The sequence below is a fragment of the Uranotaenia lowii genome, chromosome 2, assembly GCF_029784155.1.
Source record: "Uranotaenia lowii strain MFRU-FL chromosome 2, ASM2978415v1, whole genome shotgun sequence".
In the NCBI taxonomy this organism is placed as follows: domain Eukaryota; kingdom Metazoa; phylum Arthropoda; class Insecta; order Diptera; family Culicidae; genus Uranotaenia; species Uranotaenia lowii.
Genome location: NC_073692.1, coordinates 144,388,232 through 144,411,680, shown reverse-complemented (window position 1 = coordinate 144,411,680; position 23,449 = coordinate 144,388,232). Strand labels below are relative to the sequence as shown.

General features: G+C 38.4%; 3 protein-coding genes across 3 annotated transcripts in view; 2 read left to right on the top strand and 1 right to left on the bottom strand.

The window, feature by feature from the left end:
• LOC129743598 (reticulon-4-interacting protein 1 homolog, mitochondrial) overlaps window positions 1–23,449 on the bottom strand; it is a 64,190-nt gene that overhangs the window by 10,702 nt on the left and 30,039 nt on the right. The gene's annotated exons all lie outside the window — the stretch shown is intronic.
• Window positions 1,074–1,936, top strand: LOC129743600 (uncharacterized). Its single transcript, XM_055735667.1, has 2 exons — window positions 1,074–1,139; window positions 1,202–1,936. Exons 1-2 carry the CDS (start codon window positions 1,112–1,114, stop codon window positions 1,735–1,737), a joined length of 564 nt encoding a protein of 187 aa, XP_055591642.1. The 5' UTR covers window positions 1,074–1,111; the 3' UTR covers window positions 1,738–1,936.
• Window positions 4,918–23,449, top strand: part of LOC129743597 (protein son of sevenless) — a 47,102-nt gene continuing 28,570 nt past the window's right edge. Inside the window, exon 1 of the mRNA XM_055735662.1 lies at window positions 4,918–6,145. Coding sequence (XP_055591637.1) covers window positions 6,023–6,145 — 123 coding nt within the window. The 5' untranslated portion in view covers window positions 4,918–6,022. The remainder of the gene's footprint in view (window positions 6,146–23,449) is intronic.

Here is a 23,449-nt window from a genome sequence, read left to right as displayed (position 1 = left end):
AACAAACATTTTTTGCTGAACAACCGCTGAAACATTGTTTAGTTCTAATTTTAAATCAGCTATCTTGCTGAAAGAAGGCAACCCAAATTCAGAGAGAAGCTGCTGTTCAGCCCTTAAACATCGAGATCTGGAGAAATTAATCAGCGAAGATGACATGAAACCGCATGAAACGTCAATTGACGGAGCAACAAAAAAAAAAGAATGTTGACCGATTGTATGTCCAATGTTTGCCAGCTGATTTTCCCCTCCCGTGTTATTTTTTCTTCATTTGAACTTGTCTCGAACTTTGAACCTACGACTTGTTGGTCTCATGCCGCAGAAGGCAGAACCAACCATGCATTCTGCGAAGGAACAGAAAAGTGTCGCTCTTAAGCGACCAAAATATTTCTCAACCAAGGTCAATTCAATCATTAGACGATTCACAAGATAATTATTTTGATTCGTCATGAATAACAAAAAGTTTGATATTGCTGAAAAACGCTTTCGAAGCTACCCTTGTACAGCTGACGGCTGTCAAATTTGAAGGTGTCAAAAATGGTTGGACAAAAGCTGAACGAGTTATTCTTCAGCCAATTTTCCCCTACTTTCTATTGGCTGAAATAAAACTTCCTTATACGCTGAAACAGCGCTGAAATATTTCTTTCTTCAGCAAGAAAGCTGAAACAGCAATCAGCACCTCAAAACAGCATACGATCAGAGAATTGGCGTTTTTAATCAGCAAAAATGTTTGTTGGGATTGATTCAACTGTAGATATGATAAATTCAACTACAATTGTATGATTGACTAGAGGCATTCAACTATAAATATAATAGGTTCAACTGTAGTGGTATAATTGATTCAACTGTAAATATGATAGATTCAACTGTAGTGGTATAATTGATTCAATTGTAAATATGATAGATTGAACTACAAATGTATGATTGATTCTAGGTATTGAATCATAAATATAGTAAATGAAACTTGATTGTTATGATAGATTCTAGAATCTAGAATATACAATAAATATATTTGGTTTAACTGGCATCAATGTTTAGATTTTTCTCTTGCCGCCATTTCAGTTATTTACATTCGCGGCGGGAGGTGACAATTTTTTTTTTTGCCGTACCAGAAATGAGTCTTGCAGATTCGGATTCGGGTGGTAATTAATATTAAACGTTAAAATGTTTTTGTCCAAAATCATCCGAATTGTCGTAATTTCAGGTAGCATGCGGGAAGCAGACGGAAGAAATACTGGAGCAGTTAGAGGTTCAAGAATGATTTCTCCGGAACAAAATTCCTCTTCATCGACTTCTGAATCGTCAGCTCCGGCCATCATCGGAACAACCACAGACTACTCGCCGAACCCAAAGCCACCGCTAGCACTCGAAAAGGATACGAACAGCACAGCCAACAGCTACATTCCAGCAGTCACAGTTACTGTACTCGAGAATTTCCAGCCCGCTCAGCTGACTTCGATTTGCCCATCTGTTGGCCCCGTAGAATCGACCGTGACTGCAACCGTTCATCAAGCTTCACTACCGGCTGCGGCCATCATTATTGGAAGGCAAGTTTCCGGTAGTTTTACCGAAGGCAACATGCCATACAGTGGCAACGGGGGATCCGGTTTCCGTAGCTCCTTTAATGGACGCGTTCCATTCGCTCGTATGCTTTCCAGCAACCCTAGCAGTGATCGGCGCTCCGGGAATGCCGGTGCTGAAATCTATCCTATTTCGGCATCTTCGTCGATTGCCAGCTAGTGGATCCAAAATAATCCAACTGAAGAAGAAGGTTTTGGTGCAGCTCGCGCTTAGGTGATTTTAACTACCATCACCAATCATCATTTCCAGAATCACCAGCCACGGTTCTCGAATAATCATGGTTATGATGGTTATTTTATGGAGGTGATGGAGGTTTAAGTTTGTTTACACATTAAAATGATAAATTAATTTTAAGAAATACAATGTTCCTACTCTTTTGCTAGCTTTTATTTCGGAACCAAAATTAAAGGTTCTGAGCCTAGTAAAAACCTATAAAACTTCCGGAATCTAACTTTTTTTATTTGTATACATGAAATAAATCAAATAAAATAAACTTTTAATTCTATAATACACAACAATTGAATCGACTACAAATATAATTGAATCAACTGTTTTTGTATAATTAAATTTACTATATATATAATTGAATCAATCATACAATCAAAGTTGAATCTATCATATTAATGGTAGAATGAAGAAATTCAATCATACATATGTAGTAGAATCTATGATATTTATAGTTGAGTGCGCAAAATCAATCATATCGGTATAATTGAATCTATTATATGCATTGTTGGACACAAAAAAAAACAATCCGAAAATCAATTGTATATATAATTGAAAGTTTGATATTTATAGTTAGCCGAGAATTAATCAGAAATATGATCACGCAGAAAAATATATTGTTAAAATAATAAAGTTTCGACCAAAAATAATAAAATTTTTGGTTGGGAAAAAGCACAAATATATTTCTGGTAGCACTGACAAAAAATATCGATTTGCTTTAAACTTATCGTTTAATTGAAATAAAAATACATCCCTTTTAAAAGTGATCCATGATTTATTTCAAAATAATAAAATTTAGCGTAAAGATTACAACACAAATCTGGTTAAAAAATAACAAGTTTGTAATATTTGAAATTAATTAATTTTTTGGATTTGAAATGAAACAAATATATGACTGTTTATATGTGTACTTGCATTTCGAAGTATTTTTTAAAGATTTCTAGCATGTTTAAAAAAATTTATTGAATTTTAATTGAAATTTTTCAAAATCTTACAAAATTATAAAATTTTTCTCGATCGGACGGCCTGGATCTGAGCCAGACAGTACTTGGTGCCGACGGGCGGGCACGACCGCGACCGAACCGCGAGCTTTCTTGAGCAGGCGAGCATCCTAACGGCTGTCATCGGGAAGGCCGTGGACGGTTTGCTCTTCGCCTTACCAGATGCGCGGAAAAAGGACGAAGGTTTCTACGACCTGGACGGTTTTCCCCGTGTTTGTGGTTCCGATTATATGAAAGCTTTGATGAAATTTTCATCATTTTTTTTTCTTTTTTCAACTTATCGTTTTTAGTTACACTTTTAGCCAATAAACCCAATTTTGGTTTTAAAATAAACCATAGTTTAATTTGATGCCATAAAAAATGAGCGTGTAAAAATAACAAAATTTTTCGATTATCTATATTCCAAATTTTTGTGAAAGCTATCCATAAATCTGCTTTCAAAATACAAAATAAAATAACAAAACGTTTTATTGAAACCATTCCCCATTCTTTTTCTGCGTGATTGAATAAAAGTGGGTTATTGTTAAAAATACTATACTTTTTTCTCCGTGTATGAACTACAGGCAAGCTAAGAAGCTACTTACTGTTGTTGCATAAATCAAGACGTTTACAGCACCTGTTTTGCGCCTTTATTTATGCAATTTAAGTAGAAATCCTTAATATTTTCAAGAATCCAGAGGTGTCCTGAAAAATCCTGATTTTTAGCTTCGCGATGTCCTGATTTTTGACGAAACCACCTGGCACCCCTGCAGGGTATCCTGGACCAGGGTGGGTACAGTAGGGTGGGTGCATATTGAGGAAAAGTAGGCAAGGGGTACCAAAAGTTTCTCATTGGTGGGGGGTGGAGACGGAGCGTTTTTTGACAGCGAATTGTTCGTCTACCATGCCTACGATTACGATTGCCTGTCACAAGATGGACGATTCCGTGCATTGGTATAAGAACACACCTGAATCTTTACACGCCTTGTCCTGGAGCTTCCTGGACAACTGTCTTGCAGACCCTGTAAAACAGGTGTTCGCTGCCAGGAACGAGACCAAGCGGAGCGTGATCTGATGTATGTGGAATACCCACGAGAAATGGACCAAGTGAATAGGAGGAATATTGATCATTTTTTTGTTTCGATTATAGTCGTTTCACCATCTTTATGGCATTCGCGACTTTTACATCAACGTGCAGTCAGCGGACAGTTATTGAAAAACTTATCCGATACAGTTCGATGTTAACCCTTATGGGCTCGAGCTCGCGGAGATCGGCTCAGGAAGCAACTGACTTGCCAACTGAGCTTTATCACAAGCCGAATATTGTTCATCAGGTTGCTGAGAGATGGAAAACCATGAAAATAAAAAATAAATAATTTGAAGAGCAAGGCTGAGAAATAGCATTTTGATAAGCCAACTTTGATTATATCAGTGAAATCAATCATGTACACGTAGAAAAAGCTCGTACACTGCATAGTACATGAAAAATAACAGGTAGGCCATGGGAGTTATTAAGCAAACACTATAGCTATAGCGATATCATGTCCTCCATAGAAAAGTTTCGATTAGTTGGGTTAGCTTTCGGAGAGCTTTTGAAAACGGCCATACATTTGTCCTAACTACAAAACGTCAAACATTTACCTGGCATCGCGGATTGCGCTTAACCTCACTATCAAAATTATTTATTGCTCCGACGTTCGTCATTTGATTCTTTTGAAAAGTGGATTAAAGACTAATTCTTCGGGTTCATCGGAATCTATATTTTGATTTTTTTCTTCTATACGGGCCATTATTAATAAGCAACTAATTTTCATCACACACATTTTATAAACGTCGTGGTTACTAAAAAGCAACTAATAAAATACACGCTACAAATCATTAAAATAATAGAAGATGAATAACTCAGGTGTGAAAAGCCTAGACACAAACCAAATGTGCTGTAGCATAAAACGCCAAGTTTGGATACGGGATGCGTTTATGCTGAAATGTCAACACATCCATCCGAAAATGTTTGCACTGACATTCCTAAACATTATTTTTTCCCGTATACGAAGACGGCAGAGCAAGCGAATCGGCACTACTATTTGTGATGATGGCTAGAACGAGTCGGCCTTATCATTCTGCTGCTGGATTTTGGGAAGAAAAAAATGAGAAAAAATTAAAAGATGGAAGAGAACTTAGCTGTTCGGGTCGCGGCCGTCGACAATGAATAATAATTTTCTGATTGTACGCGAGAAAAAGTGAGATTAATTTCGGAAGCCAGCTGCAGAAAAGCCATCGATAAGCTGCAAAGGACTGTTCGGTTAAAGTTTCGGTAAGCCCGGTTCCCGGACCGCAACAGTCGGAAACGGGATTCCCTGTGATGGTTGGATTGTGTTTGCTGGAAGTGCTCGAGTGAGGTGAAAAATTTTCCCTGATACATTGCTGCGGGGCCACCCTTCTCCATCATATTGTGTATTGGAAAGAATCTAAAGGGACGGGAACAAAGATTGATTCGTTTTATTTTTTTTTTTCTTCGTTGGGATATTTTTTGTCTGGACGGGATAGAATCCGTCATCCCGATTGTCCGGCGGAATTCGATTACACGGGAAGCGAACTCCCGAAATAGTATCCGGGAGGCATAATAGTAGAATAGAGTGCGCAGAAGAAGAAGTGAAAAATTATTGGCGTTTTATCAGATGTAGCCCAACAAAATAAAAGGCTAGCAGGGGATCCTCCATTGATTATTGTTTAGTGAATCTGTAGTATTGTGTTGAATACCGGGAGAAGTTGTGCGAGCTATGACGCAAATAGTGGCCAGGTTGAAGTGATTTGATGGTTACCTAGTGTGGAAGCAGCACTGCAAGAAGAAAAGCCAAGAAATCTGTATCCCATCGTAGGTATTAAGTGGCCACCCCTGTGTTTGCGGTGTGTTGTGAAGAAGTAGTTATGGAAAATTGGAGGAATATCGCTTCATTGTTCCTGCAGCAGCACAAACCCTTCAGTACCGCCCTTATCGTTGGCCATCATTGCTGTGGGAATTCGTACATTCAGTGGAACCACTGAACTGAGAAGCTGGTACATCGGGAGGACGAGATACGGACTAATCCCGATCTCCGTTTATTGATTATCCCACACCTTCGCATCGCCTCTTCCTCCACGATACTTCACCATTCACCTTTAACCACCCACCCCCCACTGAATCGACAAGTGATAATAATAATCATAATCATACAAAACCAACAAAGAGAGCGCAAGTTATGTTTGTTGGCAGTGGCGGCGGTCAGCACGGATCGTCGATCACAGATGCGACCGATTACGACTTTGAGAAAACAGAGAACGCGGCCAAATGGAAGGGTGTCTTTATAACGGCCCTGCGAAAGGTAAGCACATTTCTTATTTGTGATCTTTGTAATTTTTAATTTAATGTTTATTAACATCTGCGCAGCCTATTAGCTACAATTAACTTTATATTCAAGTTAAGGAAAAAACTTATTTTGAATGTTAATATTATTAAAAAACAAACTAGTAAACTTAACTCGGTTCAAGGCCGTTTTGAAAGCAGTTAGTGAATTTAGACTGTCCTATCGATAAAGATAAGGTGTTCCAGCATAAAGCGCCATAGATTAGTACCTACACATTTCCTTGATGTCGTAGTATGTCGAGGTATAATGGAGCTTTTGGATCGATCATAATTTTCTTTCTAGTTGTAAATGGTTGATAGGATATGTTGGAGTTGGCAGGCATTTGTGTATCCTTGTCGCCTTAAACAACATATGCGTCTATGATAGTTGATGTCCAGAAGATCACGACCTAGGATATGATTTCTGGTGAGCCTCTCCGTCTCAGGCCTTACACAAATCTTGAGGCTGACTTGAAGCACCTTAGCAGCTGGTCTTTTCTGGCAGGTGATAAACCCGGAAAGTAAACTACATCGCAATACAGGAACATAGGAATGAAGACAGCTTGGACCAGCTTCAATCTAATCGAAATCGAAACGAGTTATTCAATTAACAGACCTTATAAGCATTTATTGTTAGGTTTAAATTATTCTTAAACAGCATTGACAAACATACGAAAAAGTTATGACTTATGATCTTTCGAACCAGTTCAAAAACATACAATATGTTTGCACCGTTTTAAGATGGATGATAATATGTTGATGAAGATTTTTTCAAAATGGTGATCTCAAACTTTTGGTCAAGTGTGTATTTTCAGGCAATTGGAAAAACTTACGATATTGCATAAGCACTTTGACCAGACCGAACTGAGAGCCATGAGAAAAAGTTATAACAACAGAGTTTGTATTTCATGCAATTCACGAATGAAACGACTTAAAAAAATTAGCACAAATGTGACAAACATATTTAAAACGTACAGGGCACAATTTTTAAGGGTCTGACAAAATAAAATAAAAAGAATATTCGCCATTTTAAATAAAGATTTAACGTTAATACGGTTGTACCTCTTTCCGCGGTTTTCACATCAGCGGTATAGTGTTTGGCGGTATGCTATTTTGGCGGTTTACCATTTGGCAAAAGGACCTAAAACGCGGCATGACAATTGGCGGTTTGGTCGATTTGGCGGTTTACCATTTGGCAAATGGTATTGTTTGGCGGTGTTATATTTTGCGGTATGAGTCTTTCCGCGGTTTGTCTTTTTGGCGATATGCAACATTTCGCGGTAAGATATTTGCTTAGAAATGTACTGAGAAGGCGGCCTCTTGGTTTTGATCTACGTTTCTGAGTCGGCCCCGTTTTTTCTAGGTCTACTGAAAACCTAGGAAGGCCCCGTGTTTCTAGGTTTACCCAAAGCTAGGGACATTTTCCCGGTCCGCAACGCGAAGCGTAACGACCATACTTCACCCTAGTTTGAACGCGCAGCGTGAGGAGGCGGCCTCTTAGTTTTGAACTACATTTCTGAGTCGGCCTCGTCTTTTTTAGGTTTACTGAAACTGTAGACTTTTTGTAGTCCGTATTTGACGTGACTCAACTAGAAAATTTATTCTTTTGTTAATTTACAATTTTGTTATAAATATGAGACCAGATTACTTACAAATAAGTCTTCTTCTTCGATCAAAATGAGTTTGCCGAAGATCCTACAATCAGTTCCGGATTCGGATTCCTGTTGAGTTACGATAAAGTTACTTTCTGGTGCCCTTACAACAAAGAAGGTTACTTACGATCTGATGGAGAATATAAAGCAAGATATTTCGCAAATACAATATCTATCCGGGAACGACAATTCACGGCAGTGAATTCGACCTAATCGGAACACATTTCTTCAATTAGCAAATCGTATTTGATATTTGGAGAATATTATCATAACTTACGTTTAATCAACCTACCGATTGGAATCCTGCTAGAATAGCATCAAACTCAGCTAAGAAAATGCTGCACTTCGGCACGAGAGAATACAATCTCAAGCAGAACTATAATTTTCACCAACCAATCTATCAAACACGTTTTTCAATTCTTTCCGACTTTCCTACTTTTTCTTTTCTCCTTTCTCTTCTTACCTGTCTAACTATTAAACTGTCAAACTAATCTGTCACAAAATGGGTTTGATGTTCCCCCTAATTTCACCCTCTCAGGGCCGTAGCAACAGAAACCCTAGGAAGGCCCCGTGTTTCTAGGTTTACCCAAAGCTAGGGACGATCCTCGTAATTATGATCCATGTATCTTGACCGGACTTTTGAACATTTGAAACAGACCGCGAAGTGACTTAGTTGCCAACTATCCATACCGCCAAATAGTCTTATTCGCAAATTGGGAGACCACGTAATGTTACAAAACGCTGAAAGGCAAACCGCCAAAAGGGCCATATGTCAAATGAGAAACCGCCAAGTGTTACAAACCGCCAAATGGTAAACCGCCAAACAGGTTCATACGCGGAATGTCATACCGCCAAAACGAATACCGCGAAATGGTTTACCGCGAGCTGTGATACAATCGTTAATACAACGTAGAACTTCATTCACTCACCTGTGACCTAATTTTCATGAATTCCAAAGTTTAACAAAAGCCTCATAACCAAGGTATATTTGAATAACTTGAACACCAGAACCTTTTTCAACGTGAACTTTTCCATTTTCGTCTATTGGGTTTACCTACCTACCTACCTAAGGGTCCAGCGCCGATTGACCGGCGCATAGGGCTGAGATAAAAGATCTCCACTGCTGGCGATCCGGAGCCAGCGTCTTCACTTGCTGCCAGCCGAGGTTCTCGTCAACTGTGCGGATTTCAGCGGCTAGACTTCGCCGCCACGAGCTTTTGGACCTGCCTCTTCTTCGATGCCCATCTGGATTCCAGTCAAGCGCCTCTCTGCAAATCTCGTTATCATCTCTTCGCAGCGTGTGCCCAATCCATCTCCACTTACGTTCCCGAATCTCGATTTCTAGCGCCTTTTGATGACACCGGCGATGAAGTTCAACGTTTGAGATCCAGTTGCCAGGCCACCAAGCGCGGATGATGTTCCGCAGCGATTCACAAAAACTTGCAGTTTTCGCGTCGTCACCGCATATGTGCACCAAGTTTCACACCCGTACAGCAATACCAAAAATAGTTTATATAAAGATTCCCAACTCTTATGAAAACCGGGAGACAAAAAAAATAAGCGCCACCGTCAAATATGACGGCAGAAATGCAACTAAAACACAGTGAACACTGTTAGCAGAAAAAACTCATGTAAAGCTATGTAAAGCATTTTTTATCACACTGTGGGACACATGTACTCAATTGAGAGTTTTAAAGCACAGCAATCAAAAGTCCCATTAACAATAACTAATTTTTGCACTCAAAAATCTTTAGTGTCAGAAATGAGGGTGTGGATTATTTTATGCGCAGCGCACAAAAAGGGACTGCAAACTTTAGATCAGTGGATTGGTACATTTCTGACATATTTTAAATCAGTACCTATTTAAATCAGTTTTCTTTATTTTTCTACACGCTAACCGCTTTTTGTGACAGCAAAAGATTGCACAATATCCAAATTTTTCAAAAAAAAAATATATATCAGCCTGATTGTTTAAATTTGAAGAAGACTCAAAATTTGCAAAACTAATAATAAAATAATATTCTTCAAAATTTAACACGACACTTAAGGTAAAGTAAAAATCCACAGTTTTATAAGTTGATCCAGCTGTTTCTATCATACAGCACTTTGAGTATTGGATTTCCTTGCAGGCCATTTAGCTAAATTTAGTTCTGTCTACAAAATTAACAGAGTAAATGAAGGTAGCGGTACATCTCAGGTGAAAATGAAAAATCTTCTCTAGCTAGTAACTAAAAATAGTTGAAAGATGAATTTTGAACTGGTTTCAGAGTTTAAAACCTCCTAAGATGTTTTAATTTCGATTCCTCTGATTTAACCGTAGGGATGTTATCACATTGAGGGAATCAAAAATTAAAATCACTGAGGCTGGCTTGAAATTCAACATTTCACTATGTTCTTAAATTATACATAGTTAAATATTCCTCAATTATTATTTTCTTTATTCACTTTTTCATTCATTGTTGATTTCAATAATCAAAATAAAAACATTGTGAACGTTAATGTTTTCATTCTTATTTTAACTGTTTAAGTTTAAGTTTTTCAATTCAATCGATGAATCTGAATGCGGTTATCTCAATTTTACTGAGTCAGTAGCATTTGTTTCTGCAAAATTTAATCAAATTACTTCAGAGTGCATTTTGAATAATTTTAAATTGATTGAAAACATATCAGAGTGCATCATGATCTGCACGCTCGGATCTTCAAACACAATTTGTGAGAAATGTTGACCTTTTCCGTCAGCAGGTGGTGCTGATGTTTGTAGAAAGAATGTCTGTTAGGATTTATATGAAAAATTCCAAGAGCTGGGTATCTTTATATCTACTATCTTTGAGCAATACGGATTTGACGTTTGAGTTGAATATTCGGATCTTAGTTCGTAGAGAGATCTGGCGTGACCGCCAGATGTTTCGGAGACTCGCAAACGCAAATCGGGCTTTTCTGATCCGGGTTTCGATGTCCTTCTTGGAACCACCATCAGGCGTAATCTGGCTACCAAGATACTGGAAGCACTCCACTGTCTCAACCTGTTGTCCAGCTACCACGAAATTGGAACGATTTTCTGTATTGATTTCCATCGACTTGGTCTTTCCGACATTGATTTTGAGACCTGCTGCCTTGGAGCTTTCGGTGAGGTCGTCGAGTTTGCTCTGCATGTCTTGTTGTGTTTGGGCGAGCAAAACAATATCGTCTGCCAGGTCAAGGTCGTTCAGTTGCTCCATGGTTGAAGGATTCCACGGCAATCCTCGGTTTGGTCTACAGTCAATCGATCCAGTCAAGATCTCATCCATTACGATGAGAAAAAGCAGCGGTGACAAAATACATCCTTGTCTCACTCCAGCAGTTACCGGGATTGGTTCGGACAAGACACCGTCGTGCAAGACCTTGCACGAAAATGCCTCGTACTGTGCTTCGATGAGATGGACTAGTTTCTCTGGGACCCCTCGTCGTCTAAGAGCAGCCCAGATGTTTTCGTGGTTCAGTCGGTCAAATGCTTTTTCGAAATCAACGAACACCAGCAGAAGAGAGTCCTGGAATTCGTTGATTTGTTCCAGTATTATTCGTAGCGTTGTGATGTGGTCCACACATGATCGTCCGGATCGGAATCCAGCTTGTTGCCTTCGGAGTGTAGCGTCGATTTTCTCCTGGATCCTGTTCAGGATCACTTTGCAGAGTACTTTGAGGGTTGTACAGATCAAAGTTATGCCACGCCAGTTACCGCACTCTGTTAGGTCTCCTTTCTTTGGGACCTTTACGAGGATACCCTGCATCCAGTCGGCCGGGAATGTTGCAGTATCCCAAATGTCAGCGAAAAGACGGTGCAACATTTGTGTTGACAAGGCAGGGTCGGCTTTGAGCATTTCAGCAGGAATGCAATCGATTCCAGGCGCTTTGTTGGATTTCATGTCCTTGATTGCCGCTTCTATTTCAGCCAGCGAGGGCGCTTCCGAGTTGGCGCCATTAATGCGACTTACTGTGGGCGCCTCGAGCTGCGGGTTCTGTTGGCCATCGCTATTTGTAACTCGAAAAAGTTGATCAAAATGCTCAGTCCAACGCTTGAGCTGATCTGTTCGATCTGTCAGCAGCTGACCTGCTCTGTTTTCAGCGGCATTCTTGCATTAGTCCTTGCACCACTAAGGCGGCGAGAAATATCATATAATAATCGGATATCTCCAATGGCGGCGGCTCTTTCTCCCTCTTCGGCTAGGGAGTTTGTCCAGGCTCTCTTGTCTCGTCTACAAGCTCGTTTAACTGCCTTTTCCAGCTCCTTCTATTGGGTTTGTGAAAGGTTTATTCAGTACACGTTTTTAACATAATCATATTCAAAATTTTCATTTTATTAATGAAATATTTTATAAAAATTGAAATTGCAAGAAAATTCAACTTTCGTGGCAACTATTATAAGCAATGAAATTTGTCAAAACTAAAAATTAAATTACTGACAAGCGCAAATCCTCGATAAAAATATCTTTTTTGGTTTTCAAAATATTTTTTTTGCAGTCGTGCTCGATATTGAAGCTTTGAGAATCGAAAAATCGTTAACCATGCGGGAGAAAATTCGAAATCAAAAAATTTAAATTGATGGAAATGGTGGAACAAGATACTAAAAAACAGAATTTGAAAATTAAATTTCAGCCTGAGATATATTCATATTAGAATTTGGATTAAGATTTCAAGTTTAAAGCAGTGTTCCGAAAATCACTCATTTTCTATGAATGTTCCTGATTGCACTTCGCAACTGAACGTACAGAGATCGGGTTTTGTTATTGATTGCTACTGGACTTATCCGATCATCGATCGTTCTATTCATCGCTAAAATACAAATCACCTCGCACGATGTTTGCTGTCAAAACAGTGCAGCACTATCATCAAATTGGAATCTCACCATTGAGCGATGCATACGGCGAATCATGTTGGGCTAGGATCAGGAGTGAATGGTTCAGGCAGTGAGCGAGTGATACATGTAACCGATCATTAGCAAATGTTGTTTGATTTTAAACATAGCCAATTAATAAATTTATTTGATTTTACAGCTTTTTTTACTACAGTAAGAATAAAATCAAACTGTAGTTGTGTTTGTGATGGAAAGATGGTCACTTCCGCCGTCTTTTCAATTTCTAACCAGCCAGGCGGATACTGAGTGAGTGACATTCAGAATGGATCAGTTGGTATCTCACTCATCTCCGATATGCGATGTTTGCAAACCCGATGATTCTGAATGATGGGACTCGGTTGGCATTGCTGAGTAGAGCGCTGATCGAGATTGCATACCAGTCGGGCGAAGCAGTTGCGAGAGGCGCTATCCCATTATACAATCAGAATGTATCCAACAGGAAACGCATCCTGAGTGTTTATTTTGATTGATTTTCGGAACATTGGTTAAAGTTTATACTTTTTTGGGGGTGGACTGGAACTTCTGACTCAGAATTTACATTAATACCGAATATAGAGTCCTGCACTCAGTACTCAAGTTAGAGCCTGCATTCTTGAGAAAATAATTTAAAAGTTATCTAACAGAAAATTTTATTCAGTGGCGATAGTTACTTAATTACCCAAAAACAAATTAGATTATCAATCAGTAACAATTAACAACAAACTTGAGATAAGAATCAGACATTAAAATTCGAGTTAGAAATCTGTATCCAAATTGAAAAATAAGTTTTTTGATTATAGATCAGTAATTCAATCCGAAGTTCGTCGTTCATTATTATATTTTCACGATTCAGACATCAGAAATCAGAGTTTAATTCAATGAGATCAGAAAAAAAAATATTTTTAATCAAAGCTTCAACTTGAAATTTTGATCTATTACATGGCATTATATCAAAACCATATTTAATCATATTCAAATCATAAGAATAAACAAGTTTCGACGAGATTTCGCAGGTTAAATGAGGTCAGGAATGCTTTTCATACTTTCACGTTGAACTTTAATAAAAATTTCTTCTTTTATAGTAAAAAAAGCTGATTAGCATATTTAGGAGAGATATGGGCATAACGAGCACCCAGGCATAATAAGCACTCCTTTTTTCTACAAAAGTACGTATTTTCTTAAACAAATTTTCATGAGGATTTGTTTCGTACTACCTATAGCATTAATTTTTCACCAAAAAAAATATCTTTTTCATCTTTACAGAAATATTAAATAATAACCAGCTAGGTTCTCAAGTGACGAAAATATTATAATTTGTGAGCACCACCAATCTTGATCATCTTTATCTGAAATGTACGCTCGAGTCTACTGTTTACCTCTCCGACACTTTAACAATAGGCCAAATCGTCAGATGAAACAAGTCAAGCTGTAGGTCTATTATTCAGTTGACTTCATCAAGTCAAATTTGCTGCTAGATTCCCCGGCAGAAAACGCTCATCTTGCCTTGATTAATGGTGCTTATACTGCCCCAGGGGGTTCTCATTATGCCCCTACAGTGACTGGTTTTCAGCTTTTGGCAAAAAAAAAATTGAAAAATGCATTTTTAAACGTTTTTATCTACATTTTCAAGTTTCATCCAATTAGGCAATAGACTATTTGAGTGTCTGAACACGAAACAATGATGTAATTCACATGTTATAGCTGTTCTTTTTGGTTAAATAAGCATTTTCCTTAAGTTGGCCATTATGCCCTTTTCTCCCCTATTTGTGTATTTTATAACCTGGAAAATCAATAAATTTCAGTCGGGAAAAAACCGAGAATTTGAAAATGAAACTCCCTGACCACCCGGCTTTTTTGTATTCTCAAACTCATGTTTGTAGCCCAGACTAGTAGTTTGATTTTTCTGTGCAGCAAGAAAACCGTGGAATTCCGGATTCGCATCGTCCACTTTTGAGTCCACGTCGATGTTGACAAATTTGTTCTTTACCGACGGGTCTCTCATCGAAGTATCAACGGGGTTTTGAGTGTTCAATCAGATTACTAGTGCTTCCTACTTTCTACTTAACAGTCTTCAATCTTCATGCTCGGTATACATTGCGGAGTTAGCAGCGATCTATTGGGCACTAGACAATGTAGATAGACTTTTCTGTTATTTCGGCAACCGTTGTTCACTACTGTTTTGGCCGGATTTGGCATCTTGCCATTACGTTAAAAAGGCCATTGAGTGGTACGCCGCCAACAACGTGCAGGTGGTTCCCTAGGACAAGAACTCTCCCAACACGCCAGAGCTCCGCCCAATTGAGAAATACTGGGGTATTGTCAAGCGGAACCTAAAGAAGACCAAAAAAACTGCTAAAGACAAGCAGCAGCTCAAAGCAAACTGGCTTTCTGCGGCGAAGAAGGTGGACAATGTGGCTGTACAAAATATGATGGCAGGGGTTAAGCGTAAGGCACGGCAATTCGGAATTGGAAAAGCGGAAGCCTAACTGAATATTTTTCCTGATATAAAATAAAACTTGAAAAAGAAATTTAATTCGATTTTTTAAATAAACGATTTCACCGATTTACACGCTTCTTCCCTTGACCAAATTTTGGCCGTATCACCCTTTACGTATAAACATACGAACTTACTAGTACCCATTTATTTTTAGGAGATTTTAAACCAATTGGTTTATTCATCTCCAGTACCATGGGTAATGAACATGATATTAAGACTGCGCTGCAACATAGAGAAACGTTGAACTCATATGTTAAGTCTCACGCAGCACCATTACGTATTGGTGTACTGGATCGAAATTCGCAAGCAAACACCCTAACATACTATAAGTGCAAGTCACCCAAACAAAAACTATTAGCTTTATAATGAAACGTAACACATGCATTGAACTTATGGATACCGATGAATATGATTTACCGTCACCGATCGATTGCATCCCTGCTGAAATGCTGAAAACGGACCCTGCGTTGCCAGCACAAATGTTGCACCGTCTTTTCGCTGACATTTGGGATACTGTAACAATTCTTAAAACGGAGACTTAACAGGGTGTGGTAACTGGCGTGGCAACCATGAAAACATCGACGTAGAAAAGCCCCGTAGAAACTTGTCCATCTCATCGAAGCAGTACGAAGCATTTTTGTGGAGTTCTGGAGTGAGTCAAGGATGTATTTTATCACCGCTGTTTTTTTTTCTCATCGTGATGGATGAGATCCTGACTAAATTGATCGACTGTGTACCGAATCCAATTTGGCTGGCAAGTAGTGGATAATGTGCAACATGAGGCCCCATAGTGGTCATATCACCGCTTATACACAACTCCTATCTCAACATCCCCGTGGTGCCGGCTGGGATGCGAATAACTTAAGCGGAGATCGGATACTAAACCCCGGTGGATGCTTTGGTCGCATGCAGACTGAGAAGCTGGCCGCACGCGTCTGTCAGAGCGGTTTTACAGTCAACTGCGCAGCGTGGTTTAGAAAATTCCGAAGGGTGTAATTTAAATCCATTTGGGCGACTTCAACGCAAAGATAGGCTCCGACATTCAGGACCTTGAGCGCATCATGGGGCGCCATGGTCTAGGACAGATGAGCGAAAACGGAGAGCTGTTTGTAGAATTTTGTGGCAACAACAACATGGTGATCGGTGGATCGCTCTTCAACCATCGACCAGCACTTAAGGTCATTTGGGTATCCCGAGATGGCCGAAAAGAAAATCAAATTTACAGGGTTTGCTAGCGAACCGGGAAAACCGGGAAAAACACATCACCGGGAAAATTTATAATGTTAGAAATTTTATCACGAAGTTTCAAAATTATTTTTAAATTGATCTCTAAATTTAACAGCAGTTTTCGGCAATCTCGATATACATTTACATGAAGTAACATTTATTTTCGTTCATAAGTGACAAACAAAGTTTAAATAGTTTTCCTAACTCATTGCGAACCAAATACGAGATATCTCTTTTTTGCTCTCAGCAAGTGTACTACACAAACAAGCATATTTCTAATGTTTTAAATTTAATAATTAAACAATAGACGGCTAGAAAGCTTAACAAAAAACGTTTGTAACTTAATGATACTATGTTTGTATAAATTGGTCCAGTGGCTTCTTAAAATAGATACATACAGTGTCGAATTCGGTGTTTCTAGGCGTAGATTTTTTCGCGGTCCTTAATATGTTATCTAAGTCTTTTAAAGTTTTCTAGTTAACGACTACCAGTTTTAGTTTTCGGCGTCGAATGGTTCAGTATTCGATAAAAACCGTTTCATTAAATTATTTCATGCAGAAACCAAATATTTTGGCAGCGTTAGATTTTTTTAAGCAGAGTTACATTTTTTTGACGAAAGAAATATCTTTTTTGTCATAAAAAGATGTTTTTTGCAGTGTTGTATTTCTTGTTGTTCTGTTTTTCGTTTAAATTGGCCTGAGGAGCGAAGCCGATATCGCAAATGTTTTGATTTTTTTTATTCTTCCAACGTTAAACTTTTGCTTAAAGTTTCCTGAGCTGGAATATGTGTTTTATTGTAAAAATCCTGTCGAAATCTGAGGTATCTAGTTCGGCCCTGTCTTATCCACAATTTTCAATATTTTCACGAATCTTAAGTTCAAATAACTAGGGCACCACTGAATTTATTTATTGTTTTGTATGAAGAAAAGTTTTTTTTCTAAAACCTGTCTTTGAATTTGTATGTATAAAAATATAGCTGCAGTAAGAAAATAATTAAACATTTCCCTGCAATTTGATGATTTTAAGTTTTGTAAGGCAAATTCCCATTCTAGTTGACAAGATGATTTAATATTATACTTTGATGTATTTTCTACTTATTTTTATATAAACTGTACATTTTTTCTTCAACTCTGTAAAATTTTTAGATAAGCGGCAGATTCTGTGTATTCTAACCATTTTTCACAACTGACATGATTAAGCGAAATTATTTGCATCTATTCATTTTTTTGAGAAATAAAAATCAATTAAATGCATCTTTTTTCTCGAAATTTCTCAGTTCAGAACACCGACATGAAAATAAACAACTGCTAGCAAGTCGTATGTGGAACGAATACACGTCAAGCCGGTTGTGATTTGACTTGAGCCATTATCCTAACTAGACCACCAATCGTTCATCGCTAAAATATTCGTTGTAAGTGCTCTCAAAAAATTGTCCCTCTGCGCCCACCTTGGTAAACACATCCGCCTTTTCATAAGGGACCGCTCAAATATTACGTAACGCAATTTTCGAGCATTTTCGACCCCCCCTCCCCCCTACGTAACACATTCATCTCAAAATTTCTAAGAGAAATCCATAAAGCGTAACAAGTTGCTATACCCCCTCCCCCCCCCCCCCCCTTAAAGCGTTACGTAATATTTGAATGGTCCCTAAGCAATGCCACGGGATCTACACTAACGTAATTCTATAAGAATTTCAACCGAAGCGCTCAATACTCCTGATATTTCATGTAGGAAGTATCAGTTTCAAAAATCGAATCTTCCAACTGAGCCGAGTTTAGCTGAGTAGATGAAATAGTGGTCTACGGCAGAGGTCGGCAACCTGCAGTTCGCGAGCCCCATGTGGCTCTTGTGATGTGAAGCTGCGGCTCTTGAACTCAATGCATGAAAATTTCAAAATCTTCAAAATATAGGTACTAAGTAGAGTAAAAAGAGTCAGTTAAATTTTCCTTCTTGTCAGATGCATCGTTTTCCCAAAAAGATTACATAGAGCTCATTAATAGCGTCTTGTCAAGAGCTAGAGTCACTATCGCCTGTTTGAAAAAAAAGGTGAGAATTAGAAAAAAAATGACGGTCTTCCTTCAATAAAAAATGTGATATATTCGTTAAAGGCCCGAAGCCATTTTTCTCTGGAGGTCGGAAAAATTTTTGAAGTTCAATCCTAATCAGAAAGCATCAACGTAAAATATCATAATTATTGAGATTATTATTTTGATAATTTTTTCTAGAATACATACACATATTTAAGGTTTTTAGAACACTTTTTTGCTTTAACCGCTTTCTTATAAATGCTCGGGTGCCTCCAGGAAAACTGAGCACAAATTCTTTGCATTGAAGATTTATAAATAATCGAAAATTAATTGGGTTGAACAGTTTTGTAATTTTTGTTTTGTTTCGATTATAGTCGTTTTAACATCTTTATGTCATTCGCGACTTATATGAACGATGAAGTTGGCGGAAAAGTTATTGAAAATTGAAAATATCCGGTACAACTGTTAACTCTTAGGCTCGAACTCACGGACATCGGCTCAGTAGCAACTGATTTGCCAACTGAGCTATATCACAAGCCTAACAGTTTTGTAAAGATTTTAATATTTGAACGAAAATGTTGCTGTCAACCAGAAGCTAACTGCGGAATCTGGTTTTGGAATTTCATATGAAGTATGAATATTAACACAGATTGAGTTCTTTATTTTAAGATGCAATTCTATTTTGTAAATATGCATTTTATTCCATGTGTTTTGACATTATCTACTGCTTATAACTACAGTACTCGCCCGTTAGTCGAATACGTTTTGATCCGACAAGCTCGGTAATCAGACATTTTTGGGAGCTGAGTCCAAAGCCAGTATTACGCAATAATCGGACAATTTGTTGAAATGATTCCAAAAATACAAGTTTTTGTTAAAATCTATGTATCACTTATTACAGCGATGAGCAAAACAGAGCCCTCGAGACGTGTTTGTGCGGCTTGCGAAGCTTATCTCAAATTTAATTTATTTCACGATTTTGATATGATATATTAACAACTTGATCATATATGCACGTCACTTGTTTGCAGTCCCATAATGTCCCATAATCGTAAAGATTGTTGACTTTTTTGTAGGATTTAAGCTTTTTATTTAGTTCTTTCAAACGCATGGATGCAATATTATTTATTGGAAAAACGTAAGATAAGAGTAAGTTGAGTAATTATTTTTTTTTATTCTAGCTAAGTTAAAATTGTATGATAAAGTAAAATATTTTTGTTCTAGATTTAATGTCGGAAATAAGGAAAGTTTGATAATAAAGACTCAGTAAAATTCTGATTTCTCGACAAAAACATCTGTAGTTCTGTGATTCAACCCTAAATGTTTGTAATGATTACTCAGGAGAACAACTTTTTTGTGCCAATGTTTCAATAACTGATTTCGAATGATTTAGAACATTTCACAGATTTTATCTATCACTTCTAGTTTCGGTGATATGGCGTATGGCGTGTGGAAATTTTTAAGTTGATCAGTTCTGGGTTAAATCGATCTTTTATAACTGATAATCCAAAAACCTGCATAAAAATAAAAAAAAAGTTTTTCAATAAATTTTCTACCCTTCATTCAATCAAGGACTCAGTTATTGACAAGGTATTCTTGGATTAGAGATACAACGCTTTCAAAAAATTGAATTCTACAATTTATAGAAATTACAAAAAAATAAGATTAAAACTTCTTCTGACATCATTGAAGAAAGTCATTGAATATTGGACATTAAAGATTATAACTCATTCAACAGCTTTGTTGGAGACTGGGAAATAAGTTGGCTTACGGTCTTAAATTATCTTAGACTCTAAACTTACTTTCACAGACCATTACAATACTATCATCCATAGGGCAAATAACATGCTGGGCTTTATTAAGCGCTTTTGCTTTAATTTTCAAGACCCATACACAATAAAAACACTATATATTGCCTATGTAAGGTCTTTACTGAAATATTGCAGCGTTGTTTGGTCACCTTATTCAATTTCACACGATGAAAGAATAGAATCAGTACAAAAGCAATTTCTACTATATGCTCTTCGTAAATTAGGTTGGACATCATGTCCACTTCCATCATATAAAGCGCGCTGCATGCTCATTGACATACAAACACTAAAAGAACGCCGTGAATATGCAATGGTTTCATTTGTAAACGATATTGTTTCGCAGCGTATTGACTCAAAAGAAATTCTATCAAAATTAAACTTTTATGCACCTTCTCGGCAACTCCGAAATCGAAATTTATTTTTCATTAATAACTATCGCACAAACTACGCGAAAAACGGGCCAATAAATCGCATGATGGCCTCTTACAATCAACACTGCGAAACCATTGACTTTACAATGTCTCGGCAAAAACTCAAACAATATTTTAATCGAAGAAATCTAAACTCTTAAGGAGAAATTGTAAAGCAGACACTGCTTAAACCTAGTCTTAAGGAAATTCACATGTATCAAACTATGTAGTCTACGTTACGGTTGACGAAATAAATAAACTAAACTAAACTAAACTAAAAATATCAAAGATTTAATTTAGTATAAGTTTTCTTTACAATTGCATCAAAACTCCCATTTTTGCTGGTTGGGGGAAAAATAACAAAAAGAAAGCTACCAAAACTTTTTTCAAAAAATTAAAAATTACTCGCGGTCTTAAGGAAAGTTGATAATTGAGTCAATCAGTATTTGTATTTTACAATGTAAAAGAGCTTTTCTCTTATTTGTGCGAGGCAATGGTAAAAAACGCACTTTAACTTAAGCTACAACGCCATCAACTTGAAAGACAAATATTGATAGATTTCATCTTGCATATATTCCTAACACAAACATTATTAGTATAATTTTGGCTCACGTGTCATCCTATGATTTCAACTCGTCGCATGCAATTCCTCCGATGATATTCTCCTCCTGTGCGCCGACTGCCTTGGCGAACCTAACAGGATCGGGTACCGGACTTCCGGATCCTGACGGTGATGTTCTCCTTCTGTGCGCCAACTGCCTTGGCGAACCTAACAGGATCGGGCACCGGACTTCCGGATCCTGGCGGTGATGTTCTTATTCTGTGCGCCGACTGCCTTGGCGAACCTAACAGGATCGGGCACCGGACTTCCGGATCCTGCCGGTGATGTGCTCGTTAGTGACCTGCGTAGAAGCCCAGCAGGCTTCGTTCCGACACGAAGAGTCTCGCGGTGGCGATTCACCAACACGTTCGGCAAAGTGCTGCTGACATGCAATTGTATCCAGTCCAAAGAGTTTCTGTGCATTTGAATTCCGTCTTCCGCGGATGTGTGGTATCAACCCGGAATAGACCCGGCAAGTGTTCGGGCTCTGGAAGTCCGGATTGAGATAGTCTCGTTCGTGGGAAAACCGACTGCTTTTCCTCGTGGGAAGGACCCCTGCCAGTGACGTGTTTCGTGTGCGACCAAGTCCTCGAACTGCAACTGCTGGTAGAAAATAAGCCGTAGAAAAAAGCCCTGTTGGCGATGCCCAATTAGTTTCATCTAATTTATGATATTTTAGTTTTTCGGTCTTACCCAAAGGAAGGGGCTGCTTTTTCTGGCATTTAACACGTGGAAGTTTGTCGTGTGTAAATCAGCCTGTGGGAGAGAGATAGACGTCAGCTCCTTGCCGATTGGTCCTTTGAGGTTAACTTACCGATCAATCTTGGGGGTGGCGTAATAGCTGAGTAGCTTAGTCAGCTAACATGCTGGTTTGCTTGCACCCCGTCTTGATTATATTGACGGCAATCGTGCCTCCGGCTCCGATGGATAGACCTGCCAATGGTTATTTCATGATTAACATGAGCTTTCCGACATGATCATCAAATGCCAATGAAAATTTCATTCCGCTTGGAATGCCTACTCACCAGCAGCTGTGGGCGAAGGTGTTAATTCGACGAGTCTAGGGCCCAAGTATCCGCGGCTTTCTTTTTTAGCCGTGGTTCCGTCACGGTCTTCTGATGCTGGATGTTTCGTCGCTGAACACGTGCACTTTCAGGTCCGCTGTGTAGGAACGGCACTTCCCGACCTGACACGTCACTTTTTTTCTTTTCACACTCTGGCGAAAAACTAGCTTGTGTGTTGATACTGTTTACGCTGCTTGGCGAGGGGTACCTTCAATTTCAGCTAAACATGTCCACACTGTGGGGACTTGGTAGCCAATTTCTTTCCGTGGTTTTAATGAATGATAAATGCGTGCTGAATATATGCATAAAAACAAAACTGTAACACAATCCTATCATGGGATCAGAGTTTTTTGTGAGGCTTAGAAGAACCTCACAAAAAACTCTCCGCTTACGCTTTTGTCCTGCGCGTGAAGACTTTACAGATCAGAGGGTGTGAGTAGATCCCATGCGAAGCTTAACTTCGAAAGTGCAGCTGAACTGCAAAACTGAACGGCAGCTGAACTGCAGACACTAGACAGCAGCTGAACTGCTAACTACGGCAACTATGTGTGCCTAAACGGTGATCTGAACGCCATCTCATGGTGGCCAAATGTCTCTGAATACAGCAACTGATTGATCCCATGAAACATTTAACTCAAATCGTGCTAACTTAATTTTCTAAAACTAGCCGATTTAACATCTAACAAATAGCAATAAAAGTTTGGCATTTAAACTAATCTACAAAAGATTTTAAGCAAGGCAATAGGAAAGGGAGTATTTAGTTCCCAAATCGTCAGGAGTCCAAGATAGAGGTTATTCCGCGCCCCTAGATCGCGTTGCTTTTGATTATTTGTCCTGACGACCCCCAAACCGTACTTAATTCGACTTGACCCAATGGATAGTGTTTAAGACTAAGTTGTGTTAAATTGCGTTGTTGAGGCTTAAATTCTTCATCATGTTTTCTTAGCAAGTGAGATTTGTATCCAAATTGAACAGCTGTACCAAAGATGAGGGTTATTTAGTGGTTCGTGGCCTCCAATCTTGGTCAGAGCTTATTTTAGCGGCATGATGCTCTTTGTCGTCAGTGATTGTACTGCGTACATAGCTGGATAGACAAATAGATGAGTGCTTTGGAGGTTTCACAGC

What these genes read in the sequence shown, in the direction of transcription:
- LOC129743600 (XM_055735667.1), top strand. Translation starts at nt 1,112, where the DNA reads ATGAGTCTTGCAGATTCGGATTCGGGTG. An exon ending in TGCAGATTCGGATTCGGGTG is followed by an intron (nt 1,140 to 1,201) that starts GTAATTAATATT and finishes TCGTAATTTCAG; the next exon opens with GTAGCATGCGGGAAGCAGAC.